The 18,027-nt window shown below is 41.4% G+C and overlaps 1 protein-coding gene across 1 annotated transcript; it reads right to left on the bottom strand.

Annotated features, from left to right (window-relative positions):
* Positions 1–5,796: 5,796 nt before the first annotated feature.
* On the bottom strand, positions 5,797–15,850 carry LOC143142001 (serine/threonine-protein kinase SIK1-like). The gene is made up of 12 exons (XM_076302689.1): positions 15,711–15,850; positions 15,218–15,390; positions 14,970–15,086; positions 13,953–14,016; positions 12,972–13,133; positions 11,862–11,986; positions 10,947–11,070; positions 10,490–10,719; positions 9,599–9,962; positions 8,262–8,555; positions 7,480–7,669; positions 5,797–7,146 (listed from the first exon to the last, which is right to left on the bottom strand). Exons 2-12 carry the CDS (start codon positions 15,365–15,367, stop codon positions 6,684–6,686), a joined length of 2,283 nt encoding a protein of 760 aa, XP_076158804.1. The 5' UTR covers positions 15,368–15,390; positions 15,711–15,850; the 3' UTR covers positions 5,797–6,683.
* Between the last annotated feature and the right edge of the window lie 2,177 nt (positions 15,851–18,027).

Below are 18,027 nucleotides of genomic sequence, written 5' to 3'. Positions count from 1 at the left end.
CGCTCTATTCTCCGTAGTTCGATTTGCTGCTCTAATTTACGAAACTCAATCTCCTTCTCAATCTCCTTTTCCTTAATTGCTCGAACCTCTCTGTCAGCCCTGAGTTTCTCAAGGTCCAGCTCTAGCTGCTTTTCTTGCAGAACCATGGCTTGTAATTTCTCCTCACTCACTTTTGTTACAGACGTTACAGTCTCACCAGGGACAGTTTCAATAGGTTTTACCCCAAACACACCTTTAGTTGTTAATTGGTTCTTAATGGCTAAAAATAAGGTTTCCTTAATCTTTTTCTCCTGAGAAGTTATTATTAATTCATAATGCTCAGAAAGCTGCCATAACTGGTCTTTAGTAAAACCCAGTAGCAACTCCTCTGAAGGATTATTTAAAAACTCCTCTAGAAACGTAGCCATGATAACCACCTACACCACTGAAAAGTTGGGAAGTTGTAAAAATATAGCACAAGATAAAACAACCACAGACCACCACTAGAAGCTAAGTGCAACCTATAAAATAGGTCAGAAGGCAACCCAAGCTCCTATAGCAATATATAAGATCAGATCAGGAATAGGCAACCAATGGCACACAAATATATCTCTCACCCACACACAACAAACACTCCCCCTTGTAAGGATTACAGCAAGCAGACCAACGATAGCAAATAGGCACCAAAAGAATGCAAATATGAGAAGTTACTGTATCACAAACAAAAATGTTTTAACCCAGTAACATTACATGCTAAAGAGATCGTTTGATTATCATGTAACCCTCACTGCTGTTATCACAACATGCGTAGCAAACTACTTAAGAATGACGTGACAACTCGCACCATGCAAATCGCCTAGACAAAGTCATTCATAACTTCATCAGCACAAACTAGCGCTGGCTGAGGTCTTACTCACGAACCCTCGCAAGCAGCTACGCACAGGTAACCGTTCGTATTCTAACACTTTTAGGCTATACAATGACTACACACGCAGTCAATCACTTGTGCTTACCCTTCACAGGCCATCCAACAATTAGCCAAACAATCACAAAACGAACACTACCGTACCAGATAACAAATAGGCTACTGACATTTAAACTTAACAAAACACACGCACAGCCAAAGAGTACTTCAAAGCAATCCAGGTGAAACAGTCAACCAATCCCCAGTATTTCGCTGAATTTGGTGTTAAACAGTCCTCCGGTATCCTGAATACCATAACAACAAACTACCTCCACCTGGCTAGTCTTCAGGGGCCTGCCGGCCTCGGGGCGACTGATTAACGCGTGAACCTTGTCACAATGTGGTTAACAAATTGTGCGAGAAGCGTGCCCCCAACAGGAACTCGAGATTCCCGACCAGAATTACCCCTAGAATTAAAGTTAGATAGAAAGAAATAAAAAAAAACAGTGCACCATTGGAAGGGCTCAGCCCAGCTGGAGCACTCTACCTAACCGGAGTCTGCTGATTAGACTATAGGTCAATTGAATATTCGGAAATGTTCTCACCTGGATTACTGTGAGCAGTCTAGGTCCAATCTCACAACCTACTTGTTATCCCGGACGAGCCCCCAATTATGTTACGGCTGGCTCTTAACCATAACATAAAATGGAGGCAGACAACAGAATTAAGGTTAACCGAAAGGTATTTTATTTAAAGTAATCAAAGATAACAAATATATGTAACCAAATGTCTAGGGGGGAAGGAAGATAAACTAAATGTATGTGTGCATGTCTGTGTCAGTAATAAGAGAGAAAGAGGGAGGTAGATGTAAAGCGTTAAAAGTTGATGTGAGAGCGAATATGCCTAATGACACCCAGTGCCCGAAAGGAAAGATAGTGCCCAAACAGAGAGTGTATAGAACCCCTTAAATACCCAGCCACACCTTCCTACAGGTGTGCACAATAACTAATTGACACCGCCAGGTCTGCACTGCCCGTGCACTGACTACACAGAACCTGATGGGGACACAGGGGGGCGTAACAGTAGGTTCCGGGAGATTTTATGTAATTTTGCTATGTGGGAGACTCCCAAAACTTCGGAAGACTTGGGATGTCTAGCTAGACAGCACTTTGTCGCAAGCACAGAATTTACAATGTACCTTAATGTTGTCATGTTTAGCTGACACAAACTCAAAATAATGACAGTATAGGCCTAGATAAAATGTCTCTCCTCCCTCCATTGTTGTTTATGTTTGTGTCGCTGCGTGGTTTTACACGTGATTTGACCTCAAGCTGAAAACGTGAGCATAGCCTATAGTACAGTACGCTGTGTTTGGAAAATAGGGTCCCGCTGGATTTTCATGTAAAAATTGATTTTTTTGCATATTTTGCTAATATAGAGTCTAAGGAACAAGATTTTTTTTGTCTTCAAATTTTCACGATCCATCTTTAGTGTTTTTATCTGTATGTTTTAAAATAAGCGATTATATCTAGTCCGAAAAGTGATTTTCACATTTTCTTCTAATTTTTTAACAATTAATTCCACTTTTTGCAACCAAAACCCCCAGATAATGTAGAAAGGTTGTTGGTTCTAAAACAATATCCATAGTTTTCAAACTTTGAGTGTCTGAAAAGTGTAAAAACACCTCTACTCTTGTTGCCTATGTCAAAAACAATTTTTTAATCTTTGCTTTTCTTGATGCTTTCCTTGACCTGACCTATTGTCTACCTTAAGATAAATTTGTCTTGTAAATAATCTATAATAGTACAGGCAACACAGTACACCATAGGTGTCATAGGCATGGGTAGTTGAGTAACAGTAGGCAAAATTAACAAACAAAAGAATATAAGGTACAGACAAACAGACAAACCACGGATGGCCCTTTCACAGCCTGAACTAATACAAAAACAAATAACTCAAGGGAAAACATTGCTCAGACACTAAACCATGTGCATTTGCTCTCTTTAAAATCAACGGGTTATCCACAGCCAACAGGCCGGGCGTGCGAGAGAAGCAATGAAGTCTTAGAATTAAGAATAAAGCCATGTTCTTCCAACAACAACAACCACAAACACCCATGCGCCAAAAATTTAAAATGACCGGCATTGTTCTCCCAGAGAGGAAGCTACATATATGATCACCACCCACGGGTGGGCGTGTGCGCCAGCGCTGCAGGTCAGCCTTTCCACATACACACCTGGCTTTAAAGTTCACCGTGCTGGTAGCATACCTATCTACTGCCAAGTCCTGAAGGGGACGGGGAGAATATTTACTTCTGCTACACTGGCAGAGATCTCATGTGAAACAGACTGTGGGAGGTGGAAGGGGTTTGAATGCTGTCCGGCAGTATTATGTATGTCAGCTATATTACAAGGGATCACATTGTCCCCGGAGCAACTTGGGGTTAAGTGCCTTGCTCAAGGGCATAACAGTGAAAGCCGGGAATTGAACTGACAACTTTCAGGCTACTGCACCCTAGCCCAGCTCCTTAACCACTACACAACCACTGCCCACTGCCCACTAGAAAAAGACTAGTGCCAGGTGGTAATATGGGTACAGTGTCAGGACCGCACACTGCAATCTCCCAGAAGAACTAAATTTATTGAGTTAAAAACATAGTGGGTCGAAACGTTGCGTTATGTGTTATGATTGCAGTGTGCGGACAACTACTCTTCTTTCCTTGATAAGCTTTTTTGTCCTGCACCTGGCCTCAGTGAGGTGGGATGTGCATACAACCACTTTGAAAAGAACTACAGTGTTAGGACCACCTTGCCTACGATATGCCGCAGCCTCTTCTAAGTGTCTCCTAGCACTAGCATAGACAGAAGTCTGGTACTCTTGATGTTGCACCAACCAATCAGTCGGTGTCATGTTGAAATGTTCACATTGACCATTCCCCTCTGGATGATAAGTGGTGGTTCTAGTCTTTGTTATGATGTACAGTAGGTGTCACACAGGTGCTTTAACAGCTCCCCCTCAAAGCTGCGCCCCTGATCGATCAGAGTGGACTCTCCTTGGCACGCCATACACATAGAACCATCTCTGTTAGAATCTTAGCTACGATGGAAGCTCTCTGATCAGGGGTGGGAAAGGCCTGGGTAAACTTTGAGAAAACATTTGTGACTACCAGAACATTCTCTTGTCCTGTGCTAGCCCAATCCAAAAGAGTAAAGTCAATGGAGATTATCTACAAAGGCTTAGTGGCTAACATATTTCCCAAGAAGGTTCTGGCTTGGGTTGTCTTGCTTTAGCAACCACACAGTGCTCACTCAGAACGCCACTTTTGCACCTCATGCCACATCTGGGGCCAGTAGCACCTCTGTCATATCAAATCTGTGGTCCTGTCCACCCCCAGATGGCCGTGGTTGTTGTGTAGGCTAGTGAGCACTTCGACTCCAAACACCTTTAGCAGTAAAAGCTGCAGCACTGGATCCCTGGAAGGAGGAGCCTGGATCGCTCGGTACAAGGTCCCATCCACTTCCTGCATCTGGGATCACTGCTTTATCAACTGCGGACTTCCCTTGGTTCACTCCACTTGTCTTAACGGGTATGTGGTCGTCCCTGTCACCAAAACCACAGGTATCTGGAAATACAGGGATCAGTCCCTTGCAGGACTTTCAGGCCTCTTTTAGTTCGACCAGGGATGGTGTCCACCATACAAGATTCTGTCATCCATACCACCAACCATAGGTGCACTCGAGGCTTGCATGTTGGCTATGGCAAGCGACATGGGGACGTCCAGACCGTGTTACACAGATGGCAAAGTGTTAGTGGGGCTTGTGGGAAGCCTAGAAAGGGTATCGGCATTGCGATTAGCTGTCCGGGGACGATATTTGATGTTGTAATAAAGAGGGCAAGCTGAGAAACCCAGCAATGTTTCAGAGCGCCCAGTTTCGCTGACTGCAGGTATTGGAAGGGATTGTTGTCATTGTACACGGTGAACGTGTTGCCCAGGAGATACCTGACGTTTTTTTCCGTGATTGCCCACTTGACTGCAAGGAGTTTGAGTTTCATGGCACTATAATTTGACATGTTCCTAAGATAAAGGGACGACTGAAATCGGCATAACCTAGGACTGGCGCTTGAACAAGCCATTATTTTAAGGCTCTGAATCCAGAAAAAGTTCTGAAGGCAAACCTGAACGTGACTACATTCAATGTTAACTATCCAATATTCAGATGTCTGCAATTTAAATGTATGCAAATTAGTGCATAATTAATGAGTTATTGTTAAATTATAATAATAAACATATATTTTCAGAAAACTTGTAATGCAAAAAAATATTGCCTTTACATAAATAATCAACTAGTAAAGTTTCATAAGAATATAAAGGAGTTAAATTTTTTACCCTATTCACCCGTTCTATGTTGCCTATGGAGGCCAGTTTTAGGCCGCAAATGCTAATTAGCAGGTTTAAAACTAAAAAATCAGCTAAGTAAATATGATATTCAGAATCAGCACCCAAAAATTAGGCAGAATACCCTCTTTACCAGTGTTTTCTCACATTTGACCCCCAAGTGATAGTAGTCCCAGTCTTAATTATGCATTATATAAATGATGATTCATCTAAGTGTGAAAATGGATCGTGAAAATTTGAAGACAAAAAAAATCTTCTTCCTTAGACTCAATACTAGCAAAATATGCAAAAAAAACAATTTTTACAAGAAAATCCAGCGGAATTACACAAGACACCGTACTACTACATGACAAGAAGAAAGCAAAGAATATATCTTTTTACTAAGGAAAATGACAAAAATAGTAACGCCCAGTGATTTAGATAAGTAACTTTAATCTGATTACTGGTTTGTAAATAGTAGCATGTTAGATTACTCGTTACCGAAAAAAGTGGTCAAAACGCTTTACTGGCCTACATTTGCCTACTTACAAAAATATAAGCACTTTTCAGTACAATTACAAAGGGGAAAAATGAAAGTATAGAATAAAATCTTTACATACATACATACATTGTCTTTATATATATTTAAAGAGGATAGTTCTTACAGGACCATACCTCATTATATCCCAGTTGTTTTTATTCCCATAATTAGTTACATGTAAACAAATGTATGCTTTTATGTTAGTGATATGGAAGAAAAATAATATTACATTTTTGAGTTTTTCACAACAAACATGTTCGTAGCTTGTGGGACTTGATGCATAATGTTCTTGAGCTCAGATCACCACTAGTGTTCATGAATTAAAGAGGGTAGCTAAATAGACAACCTTTTTTAATGCAGGAATTTTGACATTACAGAGTCAAAAAAATATTCATGTCTTTGGGAAGAGCGTGGGAGACTTTATGCTCAATACTGTACTGAGGCTTTGTTTAGTGCAAGCTTAAAGCGTCTATAAAAAGTATTCACCATATAGATATCTGTTTTCACAGTATTACTGTTTTGATCCAAAAGTAGTGTTTAATATTTGCACAGACAGTATATCTACTTTAGTCCATAAAGTATTGCTTACTGTAACCTTGAAAAGTATGAAGGTTACAAGGAGACATAAAAATGAAAAACATTGCTATAAACATTTGATCTAATAACATTTTTATTGGAAAGGGTTAGGGTTAGGGTTAGAAATAGAATATTTCTAGAATATTGAAATATTGAAATAGAAGTGTCTTGCATAACCTTGTGAAGAAGAGTGAATATTTAATGTTTATGTTTATCATTCTTAGCAGACACTTTTGTCTAAAGCGAATATTTAAGATATGAGATATGATAGAAATGATGGCAGATGTATAAATAACGGAGTGCTCTTGTTACCCATTGATTAACCCATTGATTGCCATGGCCTGGCAGCTGTCGCCTGGCTTTAGCCTCACTGTTGAGGGTGTGTCGAGCCCTGATGAGAGCAATGCTGGGCCCGGGGGACGGTGTTGTGCCTGGGACAGTGGACTGATCTGCAGCTTCGTCTCCAGCAGAGCTGCAGTCGAGACGACGTTGGTCGAGGAGGAGGAGGAGGATGCAGATGAAGGTGAGGAGCAGAAGGAGAAACAAGAGTCTCTGCTTGAAGGGAGCTGCAAGTGAGGGTCTGTACAACGGAGTGGTGTTTGATTGTGACAGGAGGACGGTTGAATATACGGGGGTGGGGAGAAAAGGCCTTGGGCAGAGAAAGCCGGAGAGGACAGAGGTCCATGGAGTGGGCGGTTTTGGGAGTTTTGGGAAGATGAAGAATGAAGGGGAGGCGTCTGTTGAAACTGTGGCTGGGCCATCTGGAGACTTCTATGACAAGAAACAATAAACAAACTCTTGACAATTAATGCCAGCTGTAATACACATAATGCCTTATAACACGTCTGCTGTAGCTAACACTGGAATCATTTACATTTACATTTCATTTAGCAGATGCTTTTATCCAAAGCGGCTTACACAAGTCAATTACATTACAGGGGCCATTGTCCCAGGAGCAACTTGGGGTTAAGTGCCTTTGGTCAAGGGCACAATGGTGCTGGGAATTGAACCCACAACTTTTCGAGCTACTGCATGCTAGCCCAGCTTCTTAGCCACTACGCTACCACCGCCCCCTACTGTAGCAGGGATGAGGTTACTGCTCACCTGTGCAATTCCAGTGTGTCCTCCTGGTGACGAGGAAACTCCCATGAGCGGGTAGGAGGAGGAGTCGGACCAGAGTGCCTGACCGCGAACCATGCCGCAGAGGAACGAGGCACGTCTCGGCAACGCGTCAATCCCAGATATCCCTTGGCACGAATGTGGCTCCTCTGTGGCTGCCGGGAAGCTTTGAGACCTACACAGGAGGTTGGGTAGGACCAGACAGACTATGATGAGAATCTGACCAAAAAAACATGAATGACTTGTGTGAAATCACTGTCTCCCTATCCCTGAGCAGTTTTTGCATCATGTAGGCTACACATTGAAAAAGGTAATCATACTGATTATATACTGCTTCGGGAGTTGTGTTAATTCAACTCAGACGACTGGTCAGTTGTATCTTGCTGCCCCCATGTTCTATTTTCAAACATTTTAGTTGTGTACATAACTGGGGAAATGTATACTGATGGTCTAAACTTCATCCAGTGTGCTTTGTCTGTTTAAACAGTGTTCATATGTTGCCTAAAAGTATTTTTGATTTTCTACTAGCAGACACTCACATATAAATCACTGGACAGGATTGATTAGAGCATGTTATTGATGACTTTTGTCAAGAGCTTCATGCAAGTATCAACCTTGAGTCATTCAGAGGTATCAGGCACATCGATGTTATAGATGACATGTGCAGTGGGGGACTTTTCACCATGTGCCCTAAGGGCTGTGTAACAGTTAATTCATCAATGTATACAAATGAGGAGAGTAGAGTGTAGAGTCGAGAGTGTACTCACTCCTCTGGGTCACAGCACCTGGCGACAGTGATGTGTCCGAAGCCCGTCTGCCCTCGTTGAAGCTGGGCACAGTAAGTCTGTCCTGCTCACGCATCCCACCTTTTCTGGACCACTGGCTCAGTGTCGGCTGCTGAGGGCTATGGGGCATGAGGGCCTCGGTCACAGTGAGTCTGCACACAGCTCCTGTGGAGGGGGAGAGGGGGATGCCAACCAAAGAGCCAGTGGAGGACGCCAGCGTCTCATGGGCACTGTCTCCGTCCGGAGGGTCATCGCTCACCAGATGCACCACTATACCTGAGAACCGAGCGAGCCGAGAAGGGGGGGGGGGGTTAGAGTCACAGTACACAAAGGAACTTGCAAGCTTGTTTCTTTGACTTAGTCAACGTGTATTGCCAAGTCTGTTACAGCTTAACTTAACATTACACTTGTAGTATTTGCTGGACTTGACTTGACTGATTGTGTATGTTGTCTTTGTCTATATCTTCCTGTATGTAATGTGCTCTGAGTGGCCTTTTGCGCTATATTAATAATATGTTTACTTAATACATACATGTAGCCTACTTACATCGACATAACGTAACTCAATCAAAGCAACAAGAAGAATTGGCTGGGTTAGATTGTTAAAGTACTGTAAAATCTGCCAGCACGATCCATATGTATGTTACTTTGGTCAATTGTTTTATCTAATGCTATCGCTTAGAGATCAGCATGACCTCAACAACCTTACTCACTTTAAAACACAGCCTGTGATCTTCAGGTTAGATGGGGAAATGGAGCAAGAGGGACAGAGAAAGAGAGAGGGCGGGCTTGAATGCAACAGGTCAATCTGCTCCAAATGTGGGTCAATTACTTCAAGGTGTGCATCAATGAGGGAATCCCATTTGCGAAACAAGGTTGTGCATAGTTCCTGATTCAATTCCTAAGCAGTCTGCTAGATATCTGTGTAGTTGTTGCTTGAAGATTGTGTCTATTCTTTTGTGATTGTGTCACTAAACGGATATACTGCTGTGGGGAGATTACTCAAAATGATCTTTGGAGACCTGACCCACTTTCTCCTTGCTTTTCATCTAATTGTCAGATAGATTGTGCATGAATTTACTCTAACATAACATGAATAGCACTTCACTACAATTTTAAATAACATTAGCATTTTTGTGGACAATACTTTTTGTAAATAATGTTGGCCAGCCACCATATAACTTAGCAAATTGAATTACACACAACAATCGTAAATCTCCACTTTCTATCCGATTAGAAATGAATAATTGAGCAAATAAAAAATACTTCATTTCTGAATAATTAAAAAGCTTGCTAATATTTACACACTTAAGACTCACGTGGTAGCTTGCTCCAAACGGATAGTTTGTCAGATGTCTCCTGATCACCATTTGTGGTTGAATCCAGAGTTGACACAGCCTGTATCTGCTCTTCCTTCTCCTCACGTCCATCTGACTGAAGTGCCCCTGGCTGTTCTTCCTTGTGACTGATTCTTGTCTTCAGCTGGTGGTCTGGGGAAGGGGGCTGTGATTGAAGAAGGCGTCCGCTCAGGGTGACCTCTCCTCGGGGGAATGAGTCTGCCAGTGAGGGGCCAGGGGAAGCCTGGGGTCCACTCTTCACCTGCTGGGAGAGGTGCTGCCTCACCCGCTCCAGTAGGAGGCAGTAGATTGCAGAAAAGTGATTGTAGCTGCCGCTCTGAAGAGACTGGAAGAAAAGAAGAAGTGTACTCGTCAGTACAAGAAGTTCATGGCTGAATTCAGATTGTCAAAAAACCTTCCCAATGGCCCTTACCAATTTCCAACCACTTTTCCTTGACCTCTATGGAGAATGCCAAGAGGTCAAGAAGAGCAAAGGACAACTGCAGTGTATCACGTTGATCAGTTGTTTCTGCTGCAAACAATTGGAGCGTCACTATTTCCTTTCCTTTTGTAAAGGATGGTCCAGAGTACGCTATGCTAAAGGAGGTTCAAAAGGAAGCACTGAAGCCCTTACAGAAGCAATTCCTACGCGTTTAGAGAATTCAACCAGCTGCCACTTGTATTTTCATGGTTTCATCTTCCTAAGCATAAATCAAAGTCTAAGTTTATTTAGCATGGCAAGCTAGGTTGTCTGATGAATTGCCTTTTTCATTTATTTATTTTCCATGCGCTGAGCTAAGATGTTCAGCTCAGTGGAAAATTGTAGGAATATTTAGACTCATTTGGTCATTCTTCACCTGGTCCATCCATTACCTCTATAGTGCGCTGTCTGTCGATGCCGAGTGTCTGCATGATGCCCAATATGTTCTCGCTGTAGCCACTCAGGCCGGGAGCACTGTCCAAGGGAAGGGAACAGGGGACAGTTTGGCAGGCGGATGCCGCAGCTGGATCGGCCACCATCCAGCGATGCTGCTTGATCTGCGCCATGCTGATGCGCTTTGCTGGGTTGACGGCCAACATCCTCCGGATTAAGTTCTCACATTCTGTGGGAGAACCGTTACTGATATCATAATGTGGTATGGGTGTGGTAATTATGTTAAAATCCTGTGGTAAACTGAAATGAGGGTGGGTTACTAGTGAGCATGTAGTGAGTGATCACTGTGTGTATCACTGTGTGCTTGTGTAGGTGTATGTATGTGTGTGTGTGTGTCTTTTTCTAGAAGGCTGTGTGTGTGTGTGTGTGTGTGTGTGTGTGTGTGCCAAGTCCTACCTTGTGACATAAAGAAAGGTACTCTGAAACGTCCCTTAGTGACCCTTTGTCTGAGGAGATAGAGGTTGTCTCCATCGAAAGGCAAAGTTCCACAGACCAGCACATATAAAACTACTCCAAGACTCTGGGAAGAGAAAGAAAACAATGAATGACATTTCTACGTCTTACTCCTCTAAGTACAAATATAACTAAAGTTGGTTGAATACATCCAATTATCATTGTCAAGAATATGGTTTCTCCTATACTTTTTTGTAAGGGATAACAGCTACTGAGGTGTCCTGATATAACTAATTAATGAAGAATGAATGAATTAAAGTATAAGTATATATACTCTTTTGATCCCGTGAGGGAAATTTGGTCTCTGCATTTATCCCAATCCATGAATTAGAGAAACACACTCAGCACACAGTGAATACACAGTGAGGTGAAGCACACACTAATCCCGACGCAGTGAGATGCCTGCAACAACAGCGGCGCTCGGGGAGCAGTGAGGGGTTAGGTGCCTTGCTCAAGGGCACTTCAGCTGTGCCTACTGGTCGGGGTTCGAACTGGCAACCCTCCGGTTACAAGTCCGAAGCGCTAACCAGTAGGCCACGGTTCCCCCGTAAATTAATGAGACGATGCAAAGCAGAGTGGAGTTTCCACTAATTAGCTTGGTTAGTTAATTCCTTTGTTTGCAAAGCTTGCTTCCTAGTTAAACCATCGGTTACTACGGTTGTTAAAGATACCATTCAAAAGAGTATTGATATGGAACGGCAATTAAACTTTCTTTTACCAAATCTACTTCATAGGTGTCCTGATATACAGAATTAATACCCCACTCAATACCCCAGCCAATCAGAAAACTATTTCTTGTCTTCGGTGATACATTACAAATATAATATGCATCTAAAGCTCATGGCATATGGCTCATACCCAAATGTCCAGTTTTGGGCCCTCATAGGCTTTCCCCTCAAAAACCTCTGGTGCTGCATATGGGGGGCTACCACACCATGTGGACAGTGTTTCTCCTGGCTTGTAAAAGTTGCCAAAGCCAAAGTCTGAAAGTGAAATAAGAAAATTTGTCAAAATCCATTTGTAGTATTTAGAGTTGAACCTATCAAATGGCATACATAGGACACAGTGTCAAATCTCAAACACAAATCTTTCTTAAGCACCCAATTACATTTTGCAGGTGCTCAACAAATTCTTCCATCCCACATCCAGGAATCTCGGGATTAAAGTTGTGTTCCTTATTAGACTACATGCCCTGGCTGCCCTCTTCAACCTCCCACATTATTGAGGTCAAAGGTCAGTAAGTATCTGGTCCCTTATGTTCAGGATTTCATCACTGTCTGGTCACTAACCCTGAGGTGCGTTCAAATTCGCAAACATAGGCAAACGTTTGCAAACAGTTTTCCATTAGCCTTGAGTTTTCGGCGAACGTTTGCGAACAATCGCAAACAGTCTGAGGAGGTAGTTCTTCGCGAACATACAGTGGAACTGGACATGAGTTTGACGAAGGCTACAATGCAATTACCGTTACAATGGAATGTTAACACCAAATCGTTCAAATTTCACTATTCAAAGAAAACATGTTCACCACGAACGTTCGCCACTGTTTGCCAAATTTTAACACACCTCTGGTGCTCAGGTGAATACCCACACCAGAACGAAACGTTTCTAGGGGGAACTCCTAAGAAATGTTTTGGGGGATATAACCATGGACACACATATACAGGTACATCTCAATAAATTAAAATATTTAGGAAAGGCATTTAGCATTGCCCTGCCCAGACTGAAAGATTAAACGCTCAGGAAAGCGTTTGCCATTGCCAGTATTTTGACTTAATTAGCAGATTAGAGCTCTTCTCAAGTCAACTTTTCTGTAATATTATATTGTAAATTACTTTTTCTTTTAACTTAAATTGTTTCTCATTCTAATCCCCAACACACACACACACACACACACACAGAGTGAAAAAAGACAATAGCGTGCCTCAAGGAACAGAGATAATGTAGCACCCCTCTTGCAATACACCCCACCTGCCAATTTGATGTTCATATTGGCATCCAGCAGGAGATTCTCAGCCTTCAGGTCACGGTGGATGATGTGGTGTTGGTGGCAGTAGTCAACAGCGTTCACAATCTGCCAGAACTTTCTACGAGCCTCCCCCTCCGTAAGGCGACCAACAGATGACAAATAGTCTTTGAAGATGACAGAGAGGGGAGTCAAACACCGCCTAACCATTCTCGCCACTAGCATGACAGCTAACTCAATACTTCAATACTCAACACAGTTTTCCCCCCTAATGAAAATACTTAAGAGTACTCAAGCAAGGAGATTTGTCTTTACATGAATCGGGCTTCTGAGAGTTCAAGGTCTATGTTTTCCTGAGTGCTTACTCCTTTGCTTTTTAAAAATAAAGCTATCTAGGCATACATCTTTAAGAAGGAGAAGTCTGAATATGCCAAATCTTGAAAGTCTTGAAAGGATTATTGTGCTTGCATAGTACTGTTAATAAATGTGTGCAAGCAAGAAAGCATGACTGCACCATCTGAGGCAAGGAATGTTTGCCAAAGCCAGAACAGGTCCAAATTTGACGCATTTACACAACAGTTCCATGCCATTGTCATTTGTGCCAACATTACTTTGTTTATCATGAGATAATGTCGCCAATGCAATCAGCAAGAAAGCTTTTAACTGTAGTGCATATCAGTAATTTGTTTGTGCACACAAAAAGATTTGGTGTAGGCTATGGAAATATTCACTGACTGACACTCAAGTTTCTGGAGGCTGGAAAAACATGCACTGCGCAAAGGCGCACGTACCAACACACAAAGGCGCACGTATCAACATTTTTTCACATGCACTGTTGTTTCCTCATACACTGTGGCTCTCAACATACACAAAGACTGAAAATAAAAATGCATCCAGTCCAATTTTGGCCTAAAGTTTAGTTATATAGTACAAAAAAGATGCCAACATGAGCCCTAATAGGAGACATAAACACACTTTCAACTTACCAAACATTTCACCATTTTGTGCATACTCTGTCACCATGTACAACATATCTTTAGTTTCCATGACCTTCAGATCATAAAAAGGGAACCACATCAATAGCAAAACTCATTCTTACAATACAATTGTCTTGGTAGTACAGCAGTTAAAATTCAAGTCCATAAACTTTATAAACAGTTATAACCATGTATGTAATTCAAATACTTATATAAGTAAATGGTAGCTTGCTACAGCTCCTCACATGCGTTGTTTTATGTAGGGCAAAGTTCAGCTATGTTGTTATACAGCAGCTTTGGGACAGCAAGATTCTGTGGTAAATTGAAACAGCTATTGGGAAAACAATCTGCTTTTGACCTTTTGCGTACAAAGGTCACAATTTTCCACTGTGCAATTCTCCAGAGAGAGCTGAATGAATAGCTCAAAAGGGAAAGGAACAAGCACGGGAAACAAACTCTATGTCCAGAACTAGATCAACTGAACTGTAGACCTACTTAACTAAGCTTCAGCATGAATAATTATTGATATCACCTCTCTGTATGCCCACTTTGCCACAATTGTAGTAGTCTATACTGTTCAGGGATGTAGTGGTAAAATAAGAGGTGGGTAAACTTTGAATTCTGTGATCTCGGTGAGGTGGACCGCACCATGTGGTATTGGATTTTTTTAAAAGGCATACAGAACATGTTTGATGATGGTGGAGGTTATTGTCCAATGTTTATAACAATACCAGTGGTATTAAATGGTTCCTAGAGTGTTGATGAGTGTACATATTGTGAATGTGGATAATACAGTGTGATTTTTTTTAATGTTAACAGTTGTGAATAAACTCTTTTGAGAGGTGGATAAACTCCATTTCTGAAATTTCAGAGGTGGATAAACTGTGTTTAGCCTCTACTACATCCCTGATACTGTTGTGCAAACAGGATACCTTTACACAATAGCAAGAGAACTCATAAAGTACTATATATAAGTAATTTAAAGTAGTACCAAAAATGACCACTCTGTCAAACACACACACACACCTGGTAGAGTTTGATGATATGAGGATGGTTCAGCAGTTTCATAATTTGAACCTCTCTGTTGATCTTGTCTAGATCCGAAGAGTTTAACCTGGTTTTGTCTATAATCTTTATGGCAACCTAAGGAAAAGCAAATTCGAATAAATAGGCTTATATGCAAACAAGTGAGCGATGTTAAACTGTAGCCTATAATAGGCTAGGCTACAGCTCAGACAGAAATACCATGCTGCGTAAAGCATGCAAAACATCACCTGAGTTTTGGTGACTTTATGCCTTGCCAGTTTTACCACGGCAAAGGTCCCTTTTCCCAAAGTCTTGATGATTTCGTAGAAGCCGACTTGAAGCGGTCTCTCATGACGCGAGGAAGTCCCCGAATCGCAACGGTCCGAAAGGATCACCATGATTATTCTTCTTTGACTGTAGCCTACAATTAGCAGTACAGTCTTATTCAGTTAATATTGCTTGGGCGAATCTTGATATTGTTTCTAACAAATAATACTGCACCAGAAACGCTTTAAAATGCAAGAGTTTGAGCGTGACAGGCAATTTAAAGGCAATGCGCTTTGACTGCACACAGCACCTTTATTCGCTTGCTTTATTCACTTACCAGTTGCATTGTCCTGAACCTTTCAGTCATTCACATTTAATGATATTACAGTAGCCTAGATTAGGCCCAATACATCAACAGTTATCAGCAGCACGATTTCATATGCATTCATTTTTTTATCATCCATCTGAACTTACCACTACAAGCATCTGCAGCAGCTGCAAAAACTTCTTGGAGAGGCGAATTTAGTCCTGAACATATGGGTGGCAAGTCACAGCGTTCCAACACTCGAATCTAAAACAGATCATTTGTAGCCTAAATCTGAGCGTGCTGCGCACAAATCCTAGCCATCACCATGCGCGTATCTGGGCCATTGAAACTGTTGCAAGTTAGTGGAAGTCCCCGCCCCATTATGGTAAACAGATCGATTCCCCATTCATTAACGTAATTCTGGCGTCAGTGGCCGCGTGCTGACACTAGCTGTGGGAGCGCTAGACGGACCCAGCCACTGAAGAGCAGACCAGGGGTTACCAAGCAACGTGCACGTGAAGTGACGTGAGTGAATAAACAAGTTGAACAATTGTGTACATTATTTCCAAACAAATTCAAGTCATGAAACATCTGCTATTTGCCATTTGGATAACTAGAGCATCCTTGCATCTTGATCTGCCATTTACATGCATTGCAGGGACAATGTTTCATGAATGTGCATGTAGACAGGTTAATGAAGTTCGCAGTGTGCGAGTCGAAACCAATTAGTTCTACCTCTTAAGGTATTATCCATGCGGTCTTGGCCCACCTCAAGATCTGCGTCATCCCTTATTCGGTCTCCAAACTGTCCGTCATAAACTGGGTTTCATTCCAACATCTCTGGGGAATTTTTACCTCTTAAATAAGTGTAAACGCTTGAAATTTTGCATAAATGAGTCTAATGAGACTTACATCGATTATGGGGGGGGCGCATGAGGTGACTAGGTTAATCGAAAAATAGGCAATTTATTTTATTTGATGTTTTACAGATATATAGATAGATAGATACTTTATTGATCCCCAAGGGGAAATTCAATTGCCACAGTTGCCAAAACAGCCTTATGCTTTTATTCCACACCTGCTCACAGCTCTTCCCTTAGAAGAGCTAGGTTAGAAGAGCTGTGGATTCTAATTTGCATAGCCTAGGGTATTATGAAAATGATGGGACGCTAAATGACTGAAGTTGAAGGTTTCTTTTTTTTTTAATTAGTAAATTGTGAATGCAACTTTTACATGCCATATATAAAATACAGTTATGATTCAGTAAATACTGTGTAGTTGTAAATACAGGCTTCATGGCATGTTTTTATTATTAAATATGAGAAAAAGCATGGTAAGAAAAATCAATAGGCCTACTGATTTTATCAGACATGTGTAGAACTCTAAGGTTCACCACTGTGATGGGCTCTGCTGGAAGTCACATGGGGGAAGCCAATTGTGTCAGAGGTCTTTCTTGACCTGATGTAACCCTATCTTGTTGGTGGAGGAAAATGTTCATGTAAATGCCTCTGACCTAATATATCCAATAATTCTTACTGAACTGTCTGCAAGCAGTTTAACCCCAAAATATTTAAGGCGAACACACATATATACATTATACACACAGTTCAAATCATTTTAAGGAAATGTCTTTGGCATAGCCTTTTATATAACATCAAAACAGTTCTTGAAACTATTTATGTTTCTTCAAAGTACCCTTGAGGATCAACCATTTCTGTGCAAAAAGAGTTTGACAGAGTTAAAGAATGGCGCTTCAAGATTTTGGCTCTATGTAAAACTTAGACATTCTGCAGGGTCATACGGCATAGTCATACGGGCACCGTCTGGGCAGTGAAGACTTGGCTTGTAGCCTATTTCTATCTTCACTCAAAAGTGGTGCCATAAATAAATAAATAAATAAATAAATGAATAACATGAAAAGGCAGGCCAGATTGCTTTGCCTACTTATTACTGTTTGCTTTTGTTTATGTAAAGCACATTGAATGACCTCTGTGTATGAAATGCGCTATACAAAGCAAGTCAATGGACACTTGATTAAATTAAAAAGGACAGGAATGATTGCAATATGTTTTGTTCTTACTGATATTTGGTAATTTCCCCATCAAATGGGCAAAAGAATTGCTGTCTTGGGGAGGTTGGGGAAATGTATTTTTAACATTCCAGCACACTTCAGATCTTCCTCTAAATGTCACACAGGTCTATGTGTGACGCAGCCAGAGTTGAGTGAGAGTGTGAGAATAGACAGATTGAGATATCTGGAAAATATGGTTAAGGTTATTTCTATTTAAATCCAGCTGACAGAGGACATGAATTGGATTTGCATTTCTTGGAAAAAAAAACAGTACTTTAGTCAGTCAGAACCATTTTTTTCCAGTGTACATGACGTATGCTCTAATGCACGTGGGAGTGCACAAATAGCACATCCAGGAATTTTGTGTCTGGATTGAAATAGGACCAGCAAATACATGCATAAATAAATGCATA

This window comes from Alosa pseudoharengus, unplaced genomic scaffold (assembly GCF_046254945.1).
Source record: "Alosa pseudoharengus isolate Yale_2024_CS ecotype anadromous, Long Island Sound unplaced genomic scaffold, YU_APseudo_1.1 YU_APseudo_1.1_scf_24, whole genome shotgun sequence".
Taxonomy (NCBI): domain Eukaryota; kingdom Metazoa; phylum Chordata; class Actinopteri; order Clupeiformes; family Clupeidae; genus Alosa; species Alosa pseudoharengus.
This window is presented reverse-complemented; position numbering and strand designations above follow the sequence as displayed.

Excerpts from the sequence above, each read along its gene's own strand:
- LOC143142001 (XM_076302689.1), bottom strand. The coding sequence starts at position 15,367 with ATGGTGATCCTTTCGGACCGTTGCGATTCGGGGACTTCCTCGCGTCAT. Across the intron at positions 15,087-15,217 it reads ATAAAGTCACCAAAACTCAG|GTTGCCATAAAGATTATAGA; the intron begins GTGATGTTTTGC and ends GCTTTTCCTTAG. Across the intron at positions 11,071-11,861 it reads GCCCAAAACTGGACATTTGG|AGTCTTGGAGTAGTTTTATA; the intron begins GTATGAGCCATA and ends TTCTCTTCCCAG.